The sequence below is a fragment of the Natator depressus genome, chromosome 1 (assembly GCF_965152275.1).
Source record: "Natator depressus isolate rNatDep1 chromosome 1, rNatDep2.hap1, whole genome shotgun sequence".
Taxonomy (NCBI): domain Eukaryota; kingdom Metazoa; phylum Chordata; order Testudines; family Cheloniidae; genus Natator; species Natator depressus.
Window position 1 is genome coordinate 140,076,649 of NC_134234.1, and position 25,014 is coordinate 140,101,662.

The 25,014-nt window shown below is 41.4% G+C and overlaps 1 protein-coding gene across 1 annotated transcript in view; it reads left to right on the top strand.

Annotated features, from left to right (window-relative positions):
• Positions 1 to 25,014, top strand: part of PHEX (phosphate regulating endopeptidase X-linked) — a 132,328-nt gene that overhangs the window by 72,682 nt on the left and 34,632 nt on the right. Inside the window, exons 13-14 of the mRNA XM_074946129.1 lie at positions 16,597 to 16,674; positions 21,794 to 21,897. Coding sequence (XP_074802230.1) covers positions 16,597 to 16,674; positions 21,794 to 21,897 — 182 coding nt within the window. The remainder of the gene's footprint in view (positions 1 to 16,596; positions 16,675 to 21,793; positions 21,898 to 25,014) is intronic.

Below are 25,014 nucleotides of genomic sequence, written 5' to 3' on the forward strand. Positions count from 1 at the left end.
ACCATGTTTTAACTGTGTTCCTGAACTGTTCTACCGCTTTAGAGGACAATAAACATACCGCCATTCAACTCAGACTTGTCTTTACAAAGTGGTTAATCCTTTTCCTACTATGCTCATGAATGTGTGCAGAGAAGAGCACTACATGATGGGTTAAAGGAAGGAAGTGAAGAGTACTGTATTCATTGGAAATGAGGAAGGGAATCTGGAAAGGTCACTGTAGTAACCCAGACTGGAATTCTGCCAGGACGCTGAAGTTAACACCTTCTGTGTTTGTCTGGAAAATGACAGTGTTAAGGATGACATTCAACTGGCAGATAAAACAAGTGGGAGAGACTTTCTTTTCAGTTTGAAAGTATTCTACACTTTTTTCCTGGACTAAAAAGAAATCTTCACTTGCGGTTGGATCGACAATACATAGTTACAAGTCCAACACTTCTTCCTCCAATAAACTTTTACTTTGGCCCCAGAGAATAATATCTTTCAGAACCCAAACTCAGTTAATCTCCTCAGAAAGACTGGGGTTTTCTGCTCAATAACCATATGAAATGTTCATCTTTGACCCGAGCTGAAGCTAATAGCCATGGCATGTTTGCTTATATCTTATCTGTGAGGCTAGATCTGCTGCTGTCAGCTTCTCCCTTGTTATCTGGCTGCTGCTACTGCTCAGTCAGTTGTACAGTGATGTCAGTTCCATTAATAACCTGAGCACCACGCAGACAGATAGTGGAAAATGGGTGAAGGGAAAGGAAATTGCATTTAACCCTGATCTCTCGCTGTCATTTTTCAGACCCTAGCACAACTCCATAAGGCCAGAGTGGGTGCATGATATCAAAACACTTGTGACAAATCTCAGGCTTGAAACAGAGGAAGGGAGACAGAGAAAAAGTTGGAGGGACACACACACAAGTAAAATTGGGCATGAATCTGGAGCTTTTGGAGTGGAAATGCTGTGTCAAAGCAGTGATACACACCAGCTTAACATGAATTCTTCTGAAGTGCAAGAAAGTTGCTCTCATTTTTGCAAACTTGATGTTGTTTTAGCTTTAACTGTCATTGTTTTTGCTGTTTCTCCAGCAAAAACAAAACCCTTTTATAAAGGTACATTTTAAAAAGGATTATTGCCCCTTTGCTGAGCGGTAATGGATTCTCATAGACTTATAGACTTTAAGGCGAGAAGGGACCATCATGATCATCTAGTCTGACCTCCTTCATATTGCTGGCCACAGAACCTCACCCACTCACTCACTCCTGTAATAGACTGATAAACTCTGGCTGAGTTCCCGAAGTCCTCAAGTCATGATTTAAAGACTTCAAGTTACAGAGAACCCACCATTTACACTGGTTTAAACCTGCCAGTAACACGTGCCCCATGCTGCTGAGGAAGGCAAAACCCCCTCAGGGTCTCTGCCAATCTGGCCTGGGGGAAAATTCCTTGCTGACCCCAAATATGATGAGTAATTAGACCCTGAGCATGTCAGTGATACCCATCAGCCAGACACCTGGGAGAAAATTCACTGGAGTAACTCAGAGCCCTCCTTCTGAGGCCTTGTAGGCCATTTTCCTGTTTGGAGCTGGAATCAGTGAGGCAGAAAAAAGTATATTCTTAGTGTAATTTGTGTATTTACAAAATGAACACATGTCCTGTTTCCTTGAGCAGAGGTTGTAACAGGCTGCATTCAGGCAGGAACCCCAAGTAAGGCCTCTGCCTTCCCAGCCCCAAGGAGCAACTTCCTTGGGCCTGTATCTTTCTCCAGGACTCTCTCAAAGTCAGACAAATCCAATTGCTTAACAAGGCACTGTTTCTTTTCCTCCCTTAGCCCCTGAACCTTACCCTGGAAAACCCCTAATTCAGGTGTTGCCTCAGACTGCATGGTCTGGAAAAGGTGACCTGGCCATGGACCCTCCTTTTACTCAGCAGCTCTGAGAAAGGAGCTGAGAAAGGTCCCATGAGAAAGGAGAGTACTTTTACCCACATGATACCCAGGTCCCTTACTGACTCTGTGGGTGCAGTTATCACATGGCATCTTTAATTCTTTTATGGAGAGTTTAATCCGGGGTGCTTATGTCAACCACCCCTAATGTGCCAACCACTAGCACCTTCTACTGTAACAGGATAGATTCTTCAGTATGGTTTCTGATTTACCAGGCCAGTCACCCACAGCGGGGAGGTTCCTTTGGGTACTGTCTTCGCTGCCCAAACAGCTGTGTTTTAAAAGCCAGGTTCCAAACCCAGTTGTAGTAAAACAGGTCTAGGACCTGGCTTGATCAGCTGGTGGAAGCTGATCACTCATGTTCCATTTATTTAAAAATACATGTTTCAGACAAATTTTTTCAAAGCCACTAATGGCAGACTTCCAGTGCGAGGCAGGTGCCTAGCTACCGTTTGTCTTCAAAAATCTTCACCTACATTTGGTCAGCTGTTTTGATATTTGATGATGTGCTTTGCTTAACTTGAGAGCAGATATAAAGGACAGTGTAGGGCCAAATTCTGTAATCTACAGGTGCTTTTGACTGCACTTTGTGTACAGATGGTCCTGGCAGGCTAGCTGGCTTGTGTGGCCATAATCCTCTCCCTTACGCTGGTGAAACCAAGAGTAACTGCACTGGTGCATCTCTATTTGCTAATGCATATTTTTAATACCCTGAGTATTAGACAGCAGAAATGATGATGTATTTGGGGGAAGCTTTGTTATAACATCAGCAGAGATTAAATTGTTCAAGCGTTTCATTAGCCAGTGATGTCTGAAACAAATAATGAAGAGAAATGTTAAATGTCCCATTGAAATGCTCCAGACTCTGGTGGTGGTAGAGTTTACAGAGGTATTTTTTTTTAACGGGGATCATCAGATGCAGGAGGAGGCTGCTCCCTTATTGGCTATTCACCAAGCAGCATGCAGTACTCAGCGGAAAAGATGCTTTGTCAGCTGCTCACATTTATTAGGCAAACACTAATGTGCCTACATTTTTTAAATAAGTGATGACTGTCTGCTTCTTCCTTGATAACTTTGAAAAGTAACTTTTTTAAAGTTTAGAAGTAATCTAAGCTCAAGAATGGGATTTTTCACAAGTAATATCTACTAGAAGGAGAGACCCTGTCCTAGGTAGAAAACAGGATGTCTCTTCTGTTTGTTTGCTCTGTGCCATCTTGCCTGCATTGCATGTCTGCGCGTGTCTGTTTTCTTGTCTGCAGTATAGGATAGAAGGGAGGGGTGGGAATGATGAAGGGAGTAATATTGGTGTGCTCATTGCAAGTCTGCACAGAAGGGGCTTGGCTCAAGTGGACAGCGTTCCTCTCCACAGAGTGAGACAACAGCTGCAAAGCCCTGATTGTAAGAACTGTTTCAAGTGGGGAACAGACTGAGTATGTTGCATTGGTAGCACTCAATACGGTTGACTGTTCAGGCTGTAAGGCATTTTCTAGGTATTTTGGAGATACGGTTGTTCAGATCCAGAGTGAACAATTTACCACCATACAGATAGAATCTATTCTTGGAGGTCAGAGAAAGGGAGGTGTAAATACAGTTGTCTTTGCTTGAATTTAAGTCCATGATGGCTACTAAGTTTCTGGGAAATGGTAAAGCCACACCCTGTCCACACACTTCCTGGCTGGATCTGGATTTTAGACCCTGCAAAGCATAGGGCCATGCAGACTGATGGGGTCACAGACTCCCACTGGTTTACAGGAAACTAGAAATATAAAGAAAATTCTTAGATTTTTTTAGTAAAAAATATCCCTTTCCCAGATGAAGGTAGCATTGGAAATTTTAAAAAAATGTCAACCAATGCAAACAGAAGGCTTGGGTTGGAACGCTGTCACTGTCAACAGCGGGTTATTCACAGTCCCTATCACAGCTACCAAGACAGACCCTTTGGGGACCACAGATCCCACAGTGCTGGGCCCTGCAGCAGGAGAGACCCTCCTTGCCCTCTCTCCCTCCCTTATGCTCCCTTTATATCTATGCACAGATGATGCTATGTTATTCAGAACCTAAACTTTCCTTTAGCACGTTGACTTTCTTAAGCCCCTGGGGGTTTTTACCATGTCAATCAATGCAGTGCTCTTTGTTAAATCTCCTGACATGCCAGAGCTTAAACAAAAAACACCCAAAAAGGTTTTGCTGAGAGTTGTTCATGTTTCCAGCAATGGGTGGCATGGCAACCATTTGCAGTAGAGGTCAATTGCTCAGGATTTCTCCAGGTGGGGGTGAGGCACGGAGTAGCTTTCTAAGAAGAGTTTAATGGATAATTAGAGCAATGTGCTAACAGATGAAAGTGCAATTAATGTTTGTATGTATTTATTTTGTAAATAGCAACCCTCCTGGGTTCTGAAATGAAACACACCTGGGAAGAAAATCTAGCATGACTTCGAAGGGAGGGATAACAAGGTTGTTTGTTAAAATGAAACATTAGGTTCTGGAGAAAGCACAACATCATCTGGAGTTCGAGAGACGGTATAATTTTCTCAAGTACCTAAGTGACTTAAGAGTCTAAGTCACTTAGGCACTTGAGAAAACTGTACCCAGAGTCCTAGATCATGTTGGATCACAGTGTGGGTTTGCAAGGGAGGGCCTAAGGAGCTTCTCCTCCCTTGAATTTCCAACATAGGGAGGGGCACCATGTCCTTGGGCTGGCCTGTTCTTGGGCCATTTCCGTGCAAGGATTTCTCAGGCCTAGTGTTGCTACTGGAACTAATTACTCCATCTTCAGTGGGGGCAGAGAGGAGGAAGGGCCATGTCCCCATCTACCTCTCACTGGCCAGAAGCAGACATTGCACCCTTTCCAAGGGTAGCGTGGTATCTGTGCTCCATATGGGATTCCCTGAGTTCTTGAAGCATTTTGCCTGAATCAGACACAATGTCTTCCAGAGTTTCCCCAGAGCACTACACCCTTCCCTATTGCCCCCAATGAGCAGTTGTTGCTACATGTTTCAATCCCACCTCAATCAATCATTTGATTTTATTTGTGGATTGGGGTGTCCTCACTTATGAACTGTAAAATGTGAAAGATAGCATGGTAATTTGCTCAGTGTTTAAATTTTATTTTAAGTTCATTAGGATGCACTCCCCCTCCCCCCCCCCCCAAAAAAAAAAAAAAGAATTTATTCATGGAGGGTTTTTTTGCCTGGATTAAAAGGAGCATCATTACTCATTCACTGGGACCTTAATGCATCCTTCTCTTAATTTATCTTGCAAAAGCCAAGGTGCTTGTGGATAAAATAGGGCTATCAGTCTGGCACTTTAAAAATATCAATACATTCACTAAAAAGAAACAGTAACAGCTGCAACTATAGGTTTAGTCCAATCACATTTATGTAGCTGGAAAATTGGAAAAATTATTGTAGCCCTGAGGTTAATAAGAACTATGTTATAAAACAAAGGATTTAACATACAGGCATAGGGTAAGATTTTTCAAAGCATTGAGCATTATCAGTTTGCTCCCATCAAAGTGAATGGGAGTTTTACTGTTGGCATCAATGGGACTAGAAATAGGACAAAGTTGTTTAATATCCGATCCGTATGTTTTTATTGCTTTGTGCTTGGTGTTGGGTTTTATACTGTTCAGCATTAACTGGGGATTGAAGAATCTTTTTAGACCTCTCCAATGAAAAGCTGAAACAACTATTGCCTTCCAATATAATACTTCATATTGGTAAACTGTAGTCTGCCAATGGATTTAGTCTGAATGGTTGCAGCTTTATTTCAGCAAGGAGACTCTCTTTCCGTGGACTTAGCTTTATTTAAATTCTCATCGAGCATGGCTTGTCTATTGCATTGGTTTCCAAAACAAACACTTGAGCTCCTTCCCATTCAGTATTTTAAATCTTTTTAATATGTCTGTCAGTTGGCATTTGGGCCAAGAATAAACTGATTTAAGGCTTGGATCATTTCACTGGCTTTATGACTAGTTTCACTGTGTTCTTTCTTAATACATTTATAGATAGCTTTGGACTGTTGGATTTGATTCACTCAGAGTTGATATGGAGCATGAAATACCGAAATGCAGTTGGTTCATTGGAATCAACATATTGCATTAGTTCAAAATTACAAGGGATATAGTAAGCATAGATCCAACCATATATATTGTGTAATCATAGATGAAGGGTTATCAGGAATATCTTCTGAGTGCCATGAATATTCACATTTGACAGTCCAGATCTGTGGTGAGGTATGTACACTGTGTAGTCTTGCAATCTGTCGTCTCTCCCCCTACCCCCAAGTCTGTACATAAAATAACTGAATCTCATGATGTAGCATCACAAGCACAGGTAAAAATGGGAAATGGAGATAGCGTAAAATACACAGGTGTATGTCTCTTCTGATATAACTACAGTTTAGCTCAGTGGTGGGCAAACTTTTTGGCCTGAGGGCCACATCTGGGTGGGGAAATTATATGCAGGGCCATGAATGTAGGGCTGGGGCAGGGGGTTGGGGTACGGGAGGGAGTGCAGGAAGGGGTGCGGTGCTCAGGAAGAGGCTCAGGGCAAGGGGTGCAGGAGGGGGTGTGGGGTGTGGTGGGGGCTTGGGGCTGGGGTGCAGGAGAGGGTGCTCGGGATGTAGGAGGGGGTTCTCGGGGTGCAGGAGGGGTTCGGGGTGTGGGCTCCGGCCTGGCACCGCTTACCTCCAGCGACTCTGGGGTAGCAGCGGTCCGCAGCAGGGCTAAGGCAGGCTTCCTGCCTGCCCTGGCCCCTCGCTGCTTCTGGAAGTGGCCAGCATGTCTGCCAGTGGCTCCTAGGAGTGGGGTGGGACAGACGGCTCTGCTGTGTACTGCCCTTGCCTGCGGGTACCACCCCGAAGCTCCCATTGGCCGCGGTTCCCCGTTCCTGGGCAATGGGAGCTGAGGGGGCAGTGTCTGCTGGTGAGGGCAGCGCACAGAGTCCTCTGCCCCCTCCCCAGGAGCCGCAGGAACGTGGTGCCAGCCGCTTCTGGGAGCAGCGCAGGGCCAGGGCACGCAGGGAGCCTGCCTTAGCCCTGCTGTGCCACGGGGCTGGCAATCCTGTGGGCTGGATTGAAAGCCCTGATGGGCCGGATCCAGCCCACAGGCTATAGTTTGCCCTCCCCTGGTTTAGCTGGTAGAAGAATGAGTTTAGAACAGGATTATCTCTGATAGGAACAAATATTAGCTGGTCTAGTAATTATACTGATACACTGAACTAAGAAATTGGTTTGGTTTTTATGTTAATATGACTCATGCTGTTGTGTCCAATGCTTATGCTAAAATAATCTCCTCTAAGAATAAAAGGAATTTGTAGTGCTCAGTGGTCTTAAACTTAAAATCGTTTTCCCAATCAAGACAATGGTAAAACTCACAATGTCTTTAATGGAATCAGTATTTTCCAGGCTAGTTCACCCAATAATGTCAAACCTTTAGCCACATGGGACTCCCAGATTATGGAGGACCCACTCCAGGAAGATACACAGTAGTGTTTGCTGGTTGTGCTTCAGTGCTGTGCAGTCAGAGCCGTCCCTTGGGTAGGGCAAATTGGGGCGACCACTCCGGGTCCCGGGCCTTGGGGGACCCTGAAGGCCGGTGCAATTGACCGGCGTGGTTGATCCCGGAAGAGATGAATCTGTCACTTCCACCCTGGATCCCCACACTTTAAAGGATTCTACGGGCTGGTACAAATGGCTGACATGTTTGGTCCCGGAAGACACTAGTCTGTCACTTCCGCCCCAGACCCTGCACTCCCCTAGGGATGGCCCTGTGTGCAGTGCTGCTGATTGAGAGTTATGTGATGGTGATAGCTTAAACTTCCTAAGAACTGGAATTTCTCTTCCTTAACTGCTGTTGTGGCTAGGACATATCCCAGGTTCCTCCTTCAGTTTAATTGCTCACAAACTCACATGATAGTTCTAGTGCAGTGCTGCCTGACATCTATAGAACTGAACATTCTGTTCTATTCACGTTGTTGTTGTACTGGGCTCATCATCCTAGTGTTTGAGCACTTTCCAGTAGTGCATGAAGCAACATGACTACACATCTGCCAAGTTTTATTTGCCCTCTCATCTTCTCCTCAGAGGGAGAAGCATGTGCAGTGTGGTATGTTTGTCTGTATTTTTTTTAATTTACCTGTTATGTGTTTATGTAAGAGAAGGCAAGGTCAAGGAAATGTACCTTGCACTTCGTGTGGACGGTGGTGAGGTTAGTGGTGGTCCATAGTTCTTGCGGGAGTTCATTCTACACTCTTGGACCATGCCCAGAGGCAGTTCTGTCTCTAGCACAGATGAGCTTTGGTCTTATTATTGATAGTTCCATTGTGCCAGAGGACTAGCGTTATTGATCATGGGCTTTGTCCTGGAGCTTTAGATGGTCTTTTAGATATCCTGGACCCATGGAGTGCTTTCAAGATAAGGACTGAGACCTTGATCTTGATTCAAAATTTTATGGGAAGCCAGTGTAGAGAGTGGATGACAGATCTGATATGTGCATAGTAGCCTGTGTTGATGAAGAGATGTGCTGGAGTTTCCTACGGCTTAGGAATCTGTAACCCAGCTGAGAGGTGATGCAACCTTGAATAACTGAGGTCAGGTCTCCTTCTGCCAGGAAAGAACAGAGGTTCCTAGCTAGGTGGAGATGATAGCAGCATCCTCGGGCAATGCTTTCTATGTGAAAGCTCAGCATCAGTGAGGAATCCAAGAGTACTCATAGACTACGGACTAAATTCACTAATTGTGGGTGTGTATTGCAACCAATGGAGACTGCACCATGGCTGCAAGCTCTTCAAAGTACTTTCCTCGGCCCAGCAGCATCACTTCTGTCTTGCTTGGGTTCGACTTCATCCAAGAGCTGATCCCATCCAAGCAGTAGGCCACCTTTGTAATAGCGATGTGATTGTTTATGGTGAAGGATAGGTAGAACTGTGTATCATCTGCATATTGCTGGAACTTAAGTTCATGTTGTTTGCCCAGTTCACCTAGTAGTTGCATGTAGATGTTGAAAAGCACTGAAGAGAGAACTGATTTTTGTGGAACTCCACAAGTGAGGGGTCTAGTGGTGGAGGTGCCATTTCCCATCACGGCTCCCATCATTGGTGGTTCGCTAGGACGGAAGTGTCCAGGGTGGTTTTCTTTAGTGTTTGTTGGACTGCTGTGTGTTAGAAGGAGAAAGCGAAGATTCCTTCTCTGAATGAAGTGTTGAGTGTTTCAGGTACCAGTTGTTCATGACTCTTTCACAAGCCAGGAAGGGCCTAGGTCTCCTCTCTTGCATGTCATAGGAGTTTGGAACAGAAGTGGGTGGGAGGTTAGGTTAATGTTACACACAAAAAGAGGGTGAAATTCTGGTTCTATGAAATCAATGTGAACTTTGCCTTTGACTTTAATGGGGTCAGCATTTTGCCCTGAATCTTGGGCCTTGCAGCCCCAGAGGTGAATTATTCACTTGAGGAATGGCCTAGTTTGCTTGAACCAGCTGTGAAGATTTTTTGTCTTCAAAGCATACAAGACCAGAAAGCATTAGCAGGGATTTATGACAGAAAAAAGTGTCTCAGTCATGCAAACTGATGTGCTGACATCTCCATGCTGTGAGGTCCTACTGAAGTTTCAACTGCTTGAAGTGGCAATATAATAAAGGTGAAATAATATTGTTAATATCACCCCTATTATATTAGCACTCAATGAATAATTGCCAACAAACAATTCATTTGGCAAATTCCCCTCCTGTCTTTTTTCCCCTGCTCCTGGAATGTCCATGAGCAGACTGGCATTTGCCAAATACACCAAATACAGAGTTTTCTCTACTCTCTGAGTTGATTGAAAACAAGTCGGTGTGACTATTATACACCAGATATTTTATATTTGTGCTGTGTTGCTGAGTTGTGATTAGTCACATGTCACCTGCTATTTGTATGTTGTTGAACTCAGGATGTAGCAAGAAGGAAGCATTAATAACCACATTAAGTTAGAACATATAAAACAACTACTGAAATAGGAAAATAATAGCTTAGCTTACTGTTGGCCAGTTGGATGTGGCGTGCAAATTAGTTATTAAACAACCCTCCAGTTCCCTGGAATCTTGATAAATTAAGTGTCATAGTTAAGTTAATTGTACTCATTTTTAATCATTACAAGTATAAAAAGACCAACAGTTAAAGCCAGTGTTTAAAAACAGCCACATACCCAGCAGTTTGATGACTAGCTGTGTTCTGTAGTATGCTCTGCACAGATCAAGCACTCTTGATAACTTCATTTAGCACTTTAGACCAAGCAATAAAAGGGTTTGGGTTAGAGTGTCCACTTCACTTTTGATTGCAAAGTTTACTATTCACAAATTGTTTCACATTGCACCAGTTGAGGAAATAAAATACATCACCGTGATGGGCCCAATCCAGCTTCCAGTGAAGTCAATAGGAGCCTTTCTACTGATGTCACTGGGAGTTGGTTCAAGCCCCATATTGTACCTCACTATGTTTTACAAATTTCCATCACCCTATTTTTTTCCTCTTTTCTGTGTGTACAACTAAAATATCTGCCAGTGATATGTGTGCAGCAATTTTACCAGATGGCACTCGAATTATATATTTTCAATGAAAAATGAAAAGACCAGACATGTACATAAAGGCTGAATTAATCTTTGTAATTAAATGGAACATTACTTTGCCATGAACGATTCTAGCTTTCAAACTAGATTTCATGCTAATTTTTCAGTGAACTATAATTGTATTAATTTTTAATTTTTTCGACATTCCAAAATAAAAATAATCTTCGTAAAGTCGGTACAAAAAAGCTTTTTCATACTCATGAATTTTAATTTTTGCAGGTATTTCAAAAATATTTTACAGTAGATACAGTGTTATTTCAATGTACAGGGGTAGGTTAGTGCTTAAAGCCAAGTACTTTTATATCATGATAAAAATAAGGTATAATGTAACACATTGACAATCATGATAGTCTTTCGTTGGAGTTTGTTTAAGCTATGAATATACTCTAGTAAAACTATACATTTAAGGTAACTGTAACTTACTTCCACTTTAATGACCCTTTACATTGCCAGGGTGGCTTAAAGGGATCTTAGTGTAAATGAAAATCAGGCCTAGCAGTTAAAATGATCAGTAAGAGGGTCTCTGGTAATGCTCAGATACCAAGGCATAGTAGAAGAATCTGAATGATGTTCTGTAGCTCTGAAACACAAACATTTGACTTAGGCTGGCAAGCCAAGGCAAGTTAATTTTTTTTTTAAATTTCATTTTGCATTTGCAGCCATCTGGTTTGCGATACACTTGGAATGAATAGAAATGGGGGGGGGGAAATTACGGGTAAAGTCAATAGCAAAACTTACACTGATATCAATGGGGCCAGGATTTTTTTTTTCTCTTTCTCTGTCCTTCTGTCTCTCTCCCTCCCACGCGCACATACACAATACATATACTGCAATATGAAATGAATGGTAAATAACAGTTGGCTGTCAGTGATATTTAAATCAGTTGTTAAACTTGCTATTAGGAAGCAGATTATCCAAAGCCTCATTCTGGATTGGCCATTTTGATAGTATCACAGACATGAACCAAATATCTATCAATGGTGCACAACTGGCATCTCACCACTGAAACACATACAAAAAGAGGGAAGTGTTAAGAGGTGATAATAAGGCAACTTTGGGATGGAGTGGGTCAGGCTTAAAGGGAAAAAGTGATAACTCTAAACGGTTCTTTTTTCTCCCACAAAGTGCCAGGCTGCCATTCAGCACTAGTTGGTGTTTTTTCCAGCCACCCTTGACCAGCGTATAAATTAAGCTAGCAGCCTCAAATCCCAAATGGTTTGGCATGGAAGAGAATGAGTTGAAAGTGGCCGTTGGGCCACAAGCTGCTTGTGGTTTCTTTGGGAAAGGACGTTGGAGCAAAGGACTCCGTAGCCAAGATAAAACAACGAGGAGTCCTTTTGTTAGTCTCTAAAGTGCCACAAGGACTCCTCATTGTTTTTGCTCATACAGACTAACATGGCTACTAGTCTGAAACCCATAGTCAATATGTATCATGAAGGGCATTTTGTTCAGCCTCAGCCATGGGGAGGTGGCGTGGCTGAACTGGTTCTATCGACCCTTAAATGTAGGATGTTTCTCGCTCCAGAAATGGATGCGTTTGAGAGTCCACCTTGTGTGTGAGTAATGGCATAGGTTTAAAATGAGAATAACAGGGTTGTACAGGTTGTCATCCTGTACCTCAGCTTCCTTGGCTGAACAGACAGAGTTCTAGGTCAGAAAAGTTTTATGGTTCTGAAAGATTTTAATGTCTATGCAGATGGACTCTTCAAGGTGAAATCAAAATCTCTGAGTGGGACAGGGAGAAGAGCAGTATGCTCTCATTAAGATCAGACCGTTAACACCTCTGGTTTGAGGCCAGGGTCCACCTTTGCTCCTCTCAGTGTGACAGCTATGCTTGATTGACCTGCTCACTGAAATTGCTGGGCCTAAGATGGTGTCAGAATTCTGTGAGGTTTACAGCAGCTAAGGATCTGGAAGGCAGTCTGGAAAATGCCAGTGTTTTTAAGGGATAATATAATTCAAAGTGATTTTTGTTATTTGCCTAAATATATTTAACAATGTTTTTGATCCACGTTTTGTACTGATTGTAGCTCTCAAAGTCAACGCAATATTGGAGCAGTTAATCCACACTGATTCTTTGAATTGTTTTAAAAAGGGCAATTGTGCATCAGCTATTATAAATGATTTTGTTTCTTTTGTTGGTTTAATCAAAAATGTTAAGGGCTCAATTATGCAGATGCAACACAAAGACTGCTTAATTAAGTGATTAAAATGATTACTTTGGAATACATGCAAGACATTTGAGACTAACCTAACTCATTTAAGCAGCCAACTTAGTGGAAATTAAAACTGATGAGTTTTCCTACTTGCTTTCTTGAGACTGATATAGTAGCAAATAGCATTGAAAACCCTAAAGTAATGTACTGAAGTTTTCCAAACCATCACAAAAGTTCAGTCAAGTTGGCAAGAAAGCATAAGCAGGGCAAAAAATAGATGCTGTCTACAGCTGAATTCTAGTTCTTTCCTGTTTTCTCAAGCATTTTTTAAAAAAAATCTTCAGTACCTACTGTGCCTCATGACAAACTAAGAAAACATTCTATTTTAGAGGTAATTTGTCTCATTTCATATTTCCTGTAGAGCATTTGTCTTTTATTGTTTTTCTATCACTGGGGATATTTGTATGACAATGGGATCCTTCTTGCTGAAGAGTTCATCTGTTCCTGCTGTTAATTTCTAACCTGAAGTCGTAATCTTCTGATTGTGACATCCTAATTATCTCTGCAACAATTAATTATGATGTCACTAGTAGAGGACAATAACTTCAGCTGGGAAATAAGCCCTAAGAACAGATTAACTCTCAAGAGGCAAAGATCCTGTTTTCTTGAAAATGAGGGAAGGTAAAAGAAGGATTTTGGGGGGAAAACATTGTAGCATTGCTTCTCCCCATTACACTGGCATAGCTGATGCAAAGGGATGGCAAGAAATTGCAGAACTGGCTGTTCTGACTGTGGTCTCCTCAGTCTTTGTAGGAAGCCTTGGTGGTAGCTGGGGTGGGAAGGGAAACAGCCTAGACATTATTTTCTTCTGGTCATTTTGTGGCCTTGCAATAATTCTTATTGCCACAAGGGACAAGTAAGCATATCCCTCTGGGTCTTTGGGCTGGACCGATTGTGATCACAGAGATGAATCTGAATTGTTTCTAATGTGTATGTTTTCCTAAGGATTTTCATGAGATGCCATAGGTTCTTTAGTTAATATTAATAGGTTTCAGAGTAGCAGCCGTGTTAGTCTGTATCTGCAAAAAGTACAGGAGTACTTGTGGCACCTTAGAGACTAACCAATTTATTTGAGCATAAGCTTTGGTGGGCTACAGCCCACTTCATCGGATGCATAGAATGGAACATATAATAAGAAGATATATATATACATACAGAGAACATGAAAAAGTGGAGTAAGAGTAATTAGCATCTTACTCCACTTTTTCATGTTCTCTGTATGTATGTATGTATCTATCTATCTATCTTCTTACGATATGTTCCATTCTATGCATCCAATGAAGTGGGCTGTAGCCCACCAAAGCTTATGCTCAAATAAATTTGTTAGTCTCTAGGGTGCCACAAGTACTCCTGTTCTTAATATTACTATATGCCCTTGCCACTAATATGAAATGACTCAAGGGTATCAGATGAGTTCTGTCTAGATTATTTCTAAATTTCCTATCACCTTGGTAGTAAGGCCCTGATCCTGTAAACTGCTTCTCAGAGGCTCATAGACTCATAGATTTTAAGGCCATAAGAGACCATCATGATAATCTAGTCTGACCTCCTGCACATTGCAGGCCACCGACCCCCCCCCCCCGCCCCCCTCCATAATAGACTCCTAACCTCTGGCTGAGTTACTGAAGTCCTCAAATCATGATTTAAAGATTTAAAGTTACAGAGAACCCACTGTTTACACTAGTTTAAACCTGCAAGTGACCCATGACCCATGCTGCAGAGGAAGGTAAAATAAATAAATAAATCTAGGCAAACACTGCAGTCAAGGGGCTCCATATGGGGGTAGGGGTTCTCTCACACAGATCAGCATGCAGGATTGGAGCCTATATGCTGAAGGTGGATTATTTTAAAAGGGCAATGTTGTTCATTAGGGTTCTCCTCTTTCAGCCGTCACATGGTTTCAGATTTTTGTGTTGAAAGGATCACATTACTAGAGGAAAGGTTTAAGGAAAAGTCCCGTAGTCCTAAAAGGTAAATTGATATCTGTCTTCCTAAACAACATGGAAATATACATTTTATACCATTCCACTCTGTCACACGTTTAGCTTATTCCATGCATGTGTCTTATTTTTTTGGTTTCCCCCCACCCCCATCTTTTAGACTCTCTCTCTCTCTCTCCCCTCTTTTGCTCTTGGAAATAAATTGTTTCCATAGTAACTATGGATGGATGTCCTTGGGGTGGGACAAGTTTAGTGCCATACACAAATGTATTATAAAGTTAGGTTACATAATTGTTTCCAATTTGTATCATGATTTTGTGAAATGTAAGTGCAGGCATGACAGTTACCCTGGTATACATGTATGTATGTATGTGTATATATACACACGTGTTTGTGTGTGTGTTGTGACAGGGTCAGGCCAGATAGCTATAGGAGAGTAATAGAAGGCAGATATATTAGCCTCAGGCTAAGTAGGTCCCTTTTCCCTGGGTAAGGTAACAGGGAAGGTTCCAGAGAACAGTCAGGAACTTTCTGGAGACAATTAAGACAGGCTGATTAGAACACCTGCAGCGAATCAAGAAGCTGCTAGAATCAATTAAGGCAGGCTAATCAGGGCACCTGGGTTTAAAAAGGAGCTCACTTCAGTTTGTGGCATGTGTGTGAGGAGCTGGGAGCAAGAGGCACTAGGAGCTGCGAGTGAGAACGCGGACTGTTGGAGGACTGAGGAGTACAAGCATTATCAGACACCAGGAGGAAGGTCCTATGGTGAGGATAAAGAAGGTGTTGGGAGGAGGCCATGGGGAAGTAGCCCAGGGAGTTGTAGCTGTCGCACAGCTGTTCCAGGAGGCACTCTAGACAGCTGCATTCCACAGGGCCCTGGGCTGGAACCCGGAGTAGACGGCGGGCCCGGGTTCCCCCCAAATCCTCCCAACTCCTAGTCAGACACAGGAGTCATCGACCTGGACTGTGGGTTCAGAAAAACGGCCAAGCTGAGGGCTGCTAAGAAGCTCCAAGCTGAGCAAATTTGCCAATAAGCGCAAGACCCACCAAGGTAGAGCAGGAACTTTGTCACGGTGTGCATACATAAATATGGTTTTTTGTGTGTGTGTGTATATATATAATATATATGATGTACTGTATATAAACACTACGGCAAATTCTCACAAATGTGAAACAGAATAAATCCAAGTTAATGTAAAAATATAAATTGAATTATTTTAATGTTCCTATTGCCTTTATATTGAGCATAGGAACACAGAGGATTCTGTGCTATTATTGGGAACAAGTATTTTAAGAAATGGAGTCTGTTAAAACAGAGGCGGAGTGGAAAGCCTTTAATTAGATGGCTCAGGTAGATGAGCAAAACACAGTTCAACAGCATGAACTGAAGAAACCACATTCTCCGTCAGAAAACCGTAGCCACATCCTTGTCTGGTGAGATCTATTTGACGTCAGTGGAACTATGCTGTGTTTATCCCAGCTGAGGTTCTGACCTATTCATATCCATGTCCCGCATACATCTGAATAACTGGGCTTGTTTCAGCTGCCCTATGGTAGTTATACAGGTCACAGGTTGTTAAAACACTAAAAAGATACAAGTTGCGACCATTAGATTAATTTTGCTTGCAATCCTTGGTGAGGTTCAACTCTTAGGACCAGATTATGTGCTCAAGCATACCTGTAATTCTGTAGTAACTCTACAGGAGCCGGTGGAGATACTGTGTAAACTGACAGCTCAATGTGATCCCCTCAGTGTTAAAAACTGAAACTGATTTGTTGCACCTAAGGAAGCTGTTTGAGGTGAAACCCGGGTGCCATTTGGGAGGTATAGTACTGTGTGGTCCTTTCAATGAGGGAAGAAATGCACTTTTAAATGCTTAAACAATCCAATTTTTTTTCTTTCAAAGGCAAAAGCGGTTTTGGCAAAAGTGGGTTACCCTGAGTTTATAATGAATGACACGTATATTAATGAAGACATCAAAACAGTAAGTGTAAAATGTTTTCTTTCTTTACGGTATGTCACAACTATTTTTTTGTCTTTTCCTTTCAGCCATCCAAAATCAAAGCAGTTACATCATTTTTAAATAAAGATGGTGGTGCCAGAAAACACTCACATTTTTTCCCTTGCATGGCACACTTTGCTTGTGGCCTTCTGCTTGACTTGCCCCTTTCCCTTATGATTCGGAATTGACCACACCCGTCTCACAAGACTGAAATCTTAAAAGAACAATAAAGTTAAACGCACAGCTCCGGTGCTAACTTAGCTTGACCGCAAAAGAAAGAATTGAGCATTGTGATGGGGTAGATAAATCCCACGCTGACAGGGAAGGATCTGGGGAGGCTGTGCGCGCTAAGATAGCCCTGCCTCTCTGGCCCTGACATTCATGCATGGTAGGGGAGGAGGGCTATAAAAAGAGGAAGCTGCAGTCAGCACAGGGGAAGCCATGAGAAGGGAATGGCTGCTAAAGCAGTAGGAGGAATCTCCCAGCTCTGCAAGGATCCTGTGAACCCCAGTGGCAAGCCCAGTAGGGAGAGACTGACTTGGCTGCCTGCCTGGCCGTAATGACTCCAGTAAAGCTGCTACCCAGGCACTCCTGAAGTAAAGTAGTACCGCTGACGTTTTTGCTGACCCCAGGAGGGGCTTGTTCTCTGAGTCTGAACTTCTGCTTTTCCCATTGCCCTAAACAAAGTAAGCAGGCCCACAGCGGTGAGGCCCACTGCAAGGACTACAAGGTTGGGGGCTGGATTCGGCTGAGCCTGTGATGATAACCGGGTGTCGCAGGGGGCCTCAACCAAGCTAGGGAGACTCTTTTTACAACATGCCCATTGGAATATTTGTTTTACAATAACATTGTGTATTATGAATAACTTGACCAATACAACAGATTGATTATTGTGATGCTGCTTAATCCCCATCATCTGCAAGGCAAGGGAAAGAACCCTAACAAGTCATGCTCCAGAGAGAGAGGGTGATTAACTAACTACTTTCTGCCCAGAGGAGGTAGAGCTTGGCCTTACAAGGAGCTGAGAGAGCTCAGTTAAAGAGCAAAGACCCAGAAGAGAGGAGATAGGGAAGTTTCCCTCCCCCACGCAGGAAGGGCTTAGGTTAGGCAGGCTGAGGAAGAATTTATCCCTGTGGTGGGCCCTGGAAAAGAGAGAGACTGTAGAGGAGGTGGGATTCTCCTACAGGGAGAACCCGCAGGGAGCACAGTCGGTTCCTGTGGGAGGGAGACCTGATACAGTAGAAACAGAAGACTAGCTACATTATGCACGGACACAAGGGGGTGATTTAATGTTGGGTGTGGTCAACCATAGCCATCATCAGTCATTTTTCCAGAATTATCATTAGAATAAATTGATGGTTGCTAGAGCTTGTAGCAGACTTGTTAAGTGCCAAACATTGCATTGAAATAAAGTTCCCATGTAAAATACTGGCTTTGTCATCACTGAGGGGACTGTCCTGTCTGTGAGGAGTTAAAATAGCTGAAAAATGAAAATAAGGCACTTCTTTCATTAATGTATTTACATTGTATCAAGCTGATGCTATTAAACCTCATGGTAAGAGATTTAAAAGCAAACAAGATAAAGCAATAGAAAATACATCTTTGGAAACAATCCTGCCGTGGCAGGGGGATGGACTAAGTAATCTAATAGATCTTTTCCAAATCTAATTTATATGTGTCCAGTGCAGCAGTCTTCATACAAGAAGAATCCACATTGATTTAAATAGGAGTCATGCCATCGTGAGGACTGCAAGATCTGGACTTATGACACCATGAATACTGGGTTTGATTCTCCTCTAACTTGCACCAGATTTATGCCAGGGTAGCTTTACAGATTTTCAACAGAGATACTCCTTGTTTCCACCTCTGTCTGTGAGAGGACGGACCAGGCCTATTAACCGTAAAATATGTCTGGGCAGTTTTAATACACCCAGAGTATTCTTTTCAAGATAAAAATATTCCGATACAAATTTTGTATTTAATAATAAAACAAAATAACCCCCGAACATTACCCTCAAAATAAACTTCTGCAACAAACTACAGTAATACGTTTTCTACCCAAATGTTACAAATTATTATTACAAGCTTGGACTGTTTTCCCTAATACTATGAATATTGATAACTGTGCCTAGAAGCTCCAGATAAGATACAGCATTACAGACCCATTGTGCTAGGCATTGTTCAAACACATAGTAAAAGATAATTCCTACTCCAAAGACTTCTAAATCTCAGGGCTTGTCTACATTACCTGCTGGATCGACAGGCAGTGATCGATCCAGCAGGGGTTGATTTATAGCGTCTATTCTAGACGTGATAAATTGACCACCGAGTGCTCTCCTGTCGACTCCGGTACTCCACCAGAGCGAGAGGCACAGGCAGAGTTGACAGGGGAGCAGCAGCAGTCGACTCACTGCGGTGAAGACACTGCGGTGAGTAGATCTAGGTATGTCGACTTCAGCTACATTATTCACGTAGCTGAAGTTGTATAACTTAGATCGATTCCCCCACCCCCACCCCCCAGTATAGACCAGACCTCAGTAGACAAGACTGACAAAGGGTGGGAGAAAGGAAGTATTTTTATCCCCATTTTACAGATGAGGAACTGTTCCACAGTGTGAGTGAAGTGACTTGGCCAAGGTCACACAGGAAAGCTGTAGTTAAGCCACAAATTAAACCCACATCTTCTAAGTCTCAGTCTAATGCTTTAACTACAAGACCATCCTTCCTGGAGAACATGTTGTTTCCAGCTATAGGAAAACCTGGAATAGCCACAAACAGGACTTACATCTACATTGAGATCAAATAACAGAAGATATTGCTTCTCAGGCAAGGGAGAAATATTTACTTTATCACCAAATTGTTTGCATGGACAAACCAAGCTACTCGACATACTGGCATGAAAAAGATAAACATTCTGAGGCTTAAAATGATCTAAACATTCATAAAAAGAAAAGGAGTACTTGTGGCACCTTTGAGACTAACAAATTTATTTGAGCATGGTCTCTAAGGTGCCACTAGTACTCCTTTTCTTTTTGTGAATACAGACTAACCCGGCTGCTACTCTGAAACCTAACATTCACAGACTCTCTTTTGCAATGGTACCGTTGCAAAAAATTGCTCCAGTATAACTGGCGATAGTACACAGACAAAAACCAACCAAACAAGGCATTGTTAAATATGGCATAGTTCACTCAGAACTCTAAGAAGGAAAAACTCAGGAAGTCTGGTCTCTGCCGAGGAAAACCGTGTAGAGAGGAGATATTGTGAACCTTTATCATCTGTGTTAATGGGATAGAGGAGAAGCCATTCAGGTGATGGACTCACTCACTGACATAAGCAGTATGTTTGTAAGTCTGGGCCCTAAAAATGCAACACAGTAGATTGGTACTGAAGTGTAACTTTGTCCCAAGCTTAAGAATTTTTTGAAAGGATGATTGGAATATGAGCAGGTTTTATGTAATATTAACAGCCTTTTTTCTTGCATGGCTAATCATATTTGAGAAATTTGGTAATAGATTCTGGCAATGTGAACCCTCATATTTGTAAATGCTGCTAACATGAGTGACGGTAGAGCAGCACTGCTAGATTCCTTTGAGGGGGAGTTGTGCAAAATATTTGCAATGAAATGCAAAATTACACAAACAGCACTTCTTTTTGAACATTTTGTTGCATACTTTTTAAAGCAGAATGGGCCTGTTTTCATGTGAAAATGGCTTTACATAATACCACCTGTAGAAATACATGTTTTCAACATGTACATAGCATATCATCAACATTTTTTCTCAAAGTGAAATTTTAGGGAGTGCAAATTTCACTAACCAATATGGCAAATATTTCCCTAGAAATCTTCTGACACATTTAATTTCACACAGCTCTAGTTTGATTCTAGTGCTGACTTATCACCTCTCTAATTCAGAATTAAATGACTCACCTAAAACAGAAAATATGGGTGTTTTTCATTTTAAGCACTAAGATAGAGGACCCCTTACTGATTGACCTATTATGGTGATTTATAGGAAGTAGATATTTGTGCTCTAGAAAGTGTGCTGAGCAACTGATTGATTTCACATAAGACACTAAATAGCAATCAGATCATAATGACCTACAGTCACTGACAGCACAGCCTGGATTTGAACTAGTGACCCACAGGTGGTTGTATCCAATTATCAGTCTTTTGAGCTGTCCAATGTAAACAATCATGGATGTACCTGTCTCCACTGTTGTGATAAAACATTTATTAGTCCTTAGGGTTTCATTTGAAAAAAATAAATAGCTGAAGTCAATTATTAAAACTCCCAGGGAAGATCAATTTTTGCTCATAAACTTCTCATGTTTAAATGCATGCTCAGGCTTAGCTTGTACTCATCAGTTGTCAGGCTCATTAACTCTTTGTGTGTGCCCTAGACCTGGATTAAATGTAATTCACCTTTGTCCCTGTAATTTTTAATATTATCTTATACCCAAATTTGAATGGTGAGATACTGAAAAACACTTAAGCCTCTCATGGTATAGTACATATCTGGGTATAACATTTGATTATGGCAATAACTGATAGAAGAAAATAATAAAAATGTTTAAAACCCCCTCGTTTTAAAAATGGTATGAGTATTGGGTTTATTTAGAAAAAGATTTCTTACTGACACCTATATAAATAAGGGATCCAAAACCAGTTAGCTGATGGCACAGAAAATATTTTGAACCAAAACTATTAATGAAATAATGTTACCCAGAATGTTTGGTGTTAGAACAGGGACTTGAACCCAGACATCGTGAGTCCTACTTCATTGTCTTTACCATATGACCATCCCGCCACCCAAGGTGATGGACAAAGTGTTGAGATCCTCCTGTATACGTACTCTGCTCATGACCCTTCCCTTATGTAGGGCGACCCTAGAGATTCCACAGGGTGGAGGTCCTGGGGAAGCCTTCTGCAATGCGGTGGATTTTATCCTAACTGTTGTAATGTGAATAATGTCATTACCTTAACCAAATCATTTTTAGTCATTATTATTATTATCTCGTTACTGTCGAAGTTCTGATTCTTTTCATGTCATCTTTGTGTCTGTTGGTCATGTTTAATGGGTATGATTTATTTACACAGATGAAGTTTTCAGAAAATGACTACTTTGGCAACGTACTGCAGACCCGTAAATATCTGGCCCAGTCTGACTTCTACTGGCTTAGAAAAGAAGTTCCAAAAACAGAGTGAGTAGGCAAACATGTACATTGATTAAAATTACACACAGTGCCTCATTGTGAAGGAATAATACTACAGAAAAAAATCTATAGTTACTCAGAAATGCTTGTAAATATTTGTATCTTAACAAACTTCTTAAAAGTTCTGGGCAGTCCTGTTCCAGTCCAGCATCACACTCTTCATATTCATGGAGCTTAAATGTTTAATTTAATGAAAAGAAAGAGTAATTGAATCTCAGTTAAAATTGGATTATTTCTCTTGAACCCAGTAAGAATTTAGAATGGCACATCAGGGATTTTATTCAATACATTTTCCATTAATAGAATATTAAGAGATAATATTGTTATTACTAATAGCAGCCAGCATTGTTAGTTACCTGCTGTTGATAGCAGTGATGTGGAATAAGAGATAATTAATTTAATTTTAACATTTTAAATTTACTTTTAAAATTATAATAATAAGATGTATTGTATACAATAGTCTAACACACATGAATAATCAAATCTTTTTTCTTACTGATGGGTAATCAAATTCTTAAAATTCTAATTAAAACATATACAGAAGTCAATTAGTGTAATTGCACTATTCAAAAATGACCTTTTCTGTATAAAACCTTTAAAGTCAGCACTGATGCACAGCTACGCTGGTCATATTTCATATAGGTGTTGTCATCTTTAGGTTTAAAGGTCATTTTCCACATTACAACTAAATATGATAGTTGTCTCCAGTATATTATTAATCCCTATAAATCAGATTATGTTATGCTTACTCATGTTGGGTTTCACCTTACACCACGAGTGGTCCCCTTGACTCAATGAGACTACTCAAAGGGTGATGTACTGTACTATTCCCTGTTAGTAAGGGTATCAGAATTTGGCCCTATATTTTGAGGCATAGTCCTTGGTTTTAGCAGCTTAACTTCAACAGTGAGTGTCATTGCTAACATCTCATGAACACATTACTTTGAAAGCAGAAGGGTTAATTCTGAATGCATGATTTTGAAGACTCTCCTGTAGTCTTGTATGCCACAGTTAGATCATGATAATATATTCTCTTTAGCCCATCATGAGTTTCCAGAGAGCAGTGCAATAACATTTTCTCCTTTATAGAAAAGGAGATAAACACTGTCTATCCTTCAGTCTCGCAAAAGGAATTTTTTAGCTACATTAATGTGCACTGAATAGGTTCTTAGTATGAAGGGAAATGTCATCTTCCAGAAAATTATTTGGCAAGTAATCCCTGAAATATACACCTTTAGGGCCGTACTCTGAGAATTTCTACATCACTGATATGCTTAAAAAATAAGGGATTTACTCCCCTGGTCACCGAGAGATAGAATATAACTTCTCCCTCTAATCCTGTTTCTCTTCCTTGAAGGAGAACTTGAAGGCATTTTTACTCTCATCGTAGCATGGTAGATCAGATTTGGTCTTTCTTTGCCCTTTAGCTAATTTAAAAAAAAAGATTAACAGACCTTATGTCCACACAGGGTGAGATTGTGGGTCACCCTATGCCTGTGTCAAGTGGAGGAAGGAGGTGTAAAGTGTCCCCTTACTCTCCTGAGTGTGCTACCCATATTGTGGATTACAGAATGGTGGGGGAGAGCAGTGTCCGTAGGGTCACTATTCCACCTCCTGTGCAAAGTGGTGGGGAGTGTGCAGAGCCTTGACTTCATTCACCTCCACAACAGTTGCTCCAGGCCACCTAGCTGAACTGATGAAAAGTGGGAAGTGAAACCTGCCAGGTGAAATGCTGATGCAAATTACTTCCTCCATGAAGCAAAATGGGGAACCAGGGACCAAGTTTTGAGTCTGAGAGTCACACTTTAATTACCAGTCTGTTCCTTGGGCAGCAGGACTACACGCTACCCCTTCCTCAGAGCTCATAGCAACCCCACAATTTGCCCATGGTAATCAGTATGTTTGGTTATTATTCTGCCTATAAGTCTTTGAAACTATACATAATGGATGGAGCACAGTTTGAACTATATATACTTGCCATGCACACAGGTAGCTAAAGCATTAAGAACCACTAGTGCTTCCGTTATAAACTTCTACTTTATCTTAAGGTGGTTATAATTCAACGGTAATAATTCACACCAGGCTAACATGTGAGATGTGGCCTTAAAAAAGATCAGTTTTGCCACATTTAAGCAAAGAGTCAAAGAGACATGATTATACTTCTCTGATGTTTTTACAGTAGAACTAAATGCTTTTCTGTTTCTCATGGAATTGTGCAGGTCATTAGTTACTGTTGTGGTTTGGTACTGTGCATGTATAATAAAAATAATTATAACACACTTATTATTTGGCTTCTGTCCATGTACAATAACCTTTTACAAAATGTTTTGATATGCAGACCTATACGGACATCATGAATAGAGCCCTGCAAATCCAAGGGTATCCGCTCTATATCTGCGCACTATTTTTGCGGATTGGATGCGGCTACAAATATTGTATCTGTGCAGGGCTCTAATCATGAACTGGCTCAGAGCGGGATCAATAACTATTGAGTATGGATTTTCCTGGCTATGGTAATGGGTCTGTCAGAATAATGATATTAAACCAACATAGGTAATATAACCAGAAAAGTAACAATGCTGTATTGATTTACCAAATACAACAGGTTTCTAGATAGTTATATTACAAACTGCGCTAATTTGCCTCAGCATAGCAAGCTAAAAGGAAAATCACAGTGATTGTTCTTTTAATTATCAAAGGGCCAGAGGGAGAATTGTGAAAATGGATGAGAGTCACAAGTAGGAAGAGACAAAGGATTTTGGAGGGCAAGTGGAAATGGCTGGATTTTGTGTATATGGAGGTAGGGGCTGGTTGGAATTGGAACTGATAAGAAGAAAAATGGAAATCTATCATTTTGACAATATTTTAAATCAAAATTTTGACAACCACTAACTCCCCTCCTACTTTTAATTGGAGAAATTAGTAGAGCTGTAGAGATAACTTATCCCTTGCTTGAAGTTCAAGTATCAGTGGAGAGACTCAAGCAGGGGGTTCAATGGAACACCAGACAAACAAGGAAGATGCTAAATGGAGTATGTTGAGTGGATTAGAGCAGAGAGCGGCAAAAGGCAAGGAGACAAGTATAGAGAAGGTTATGACAGTCCA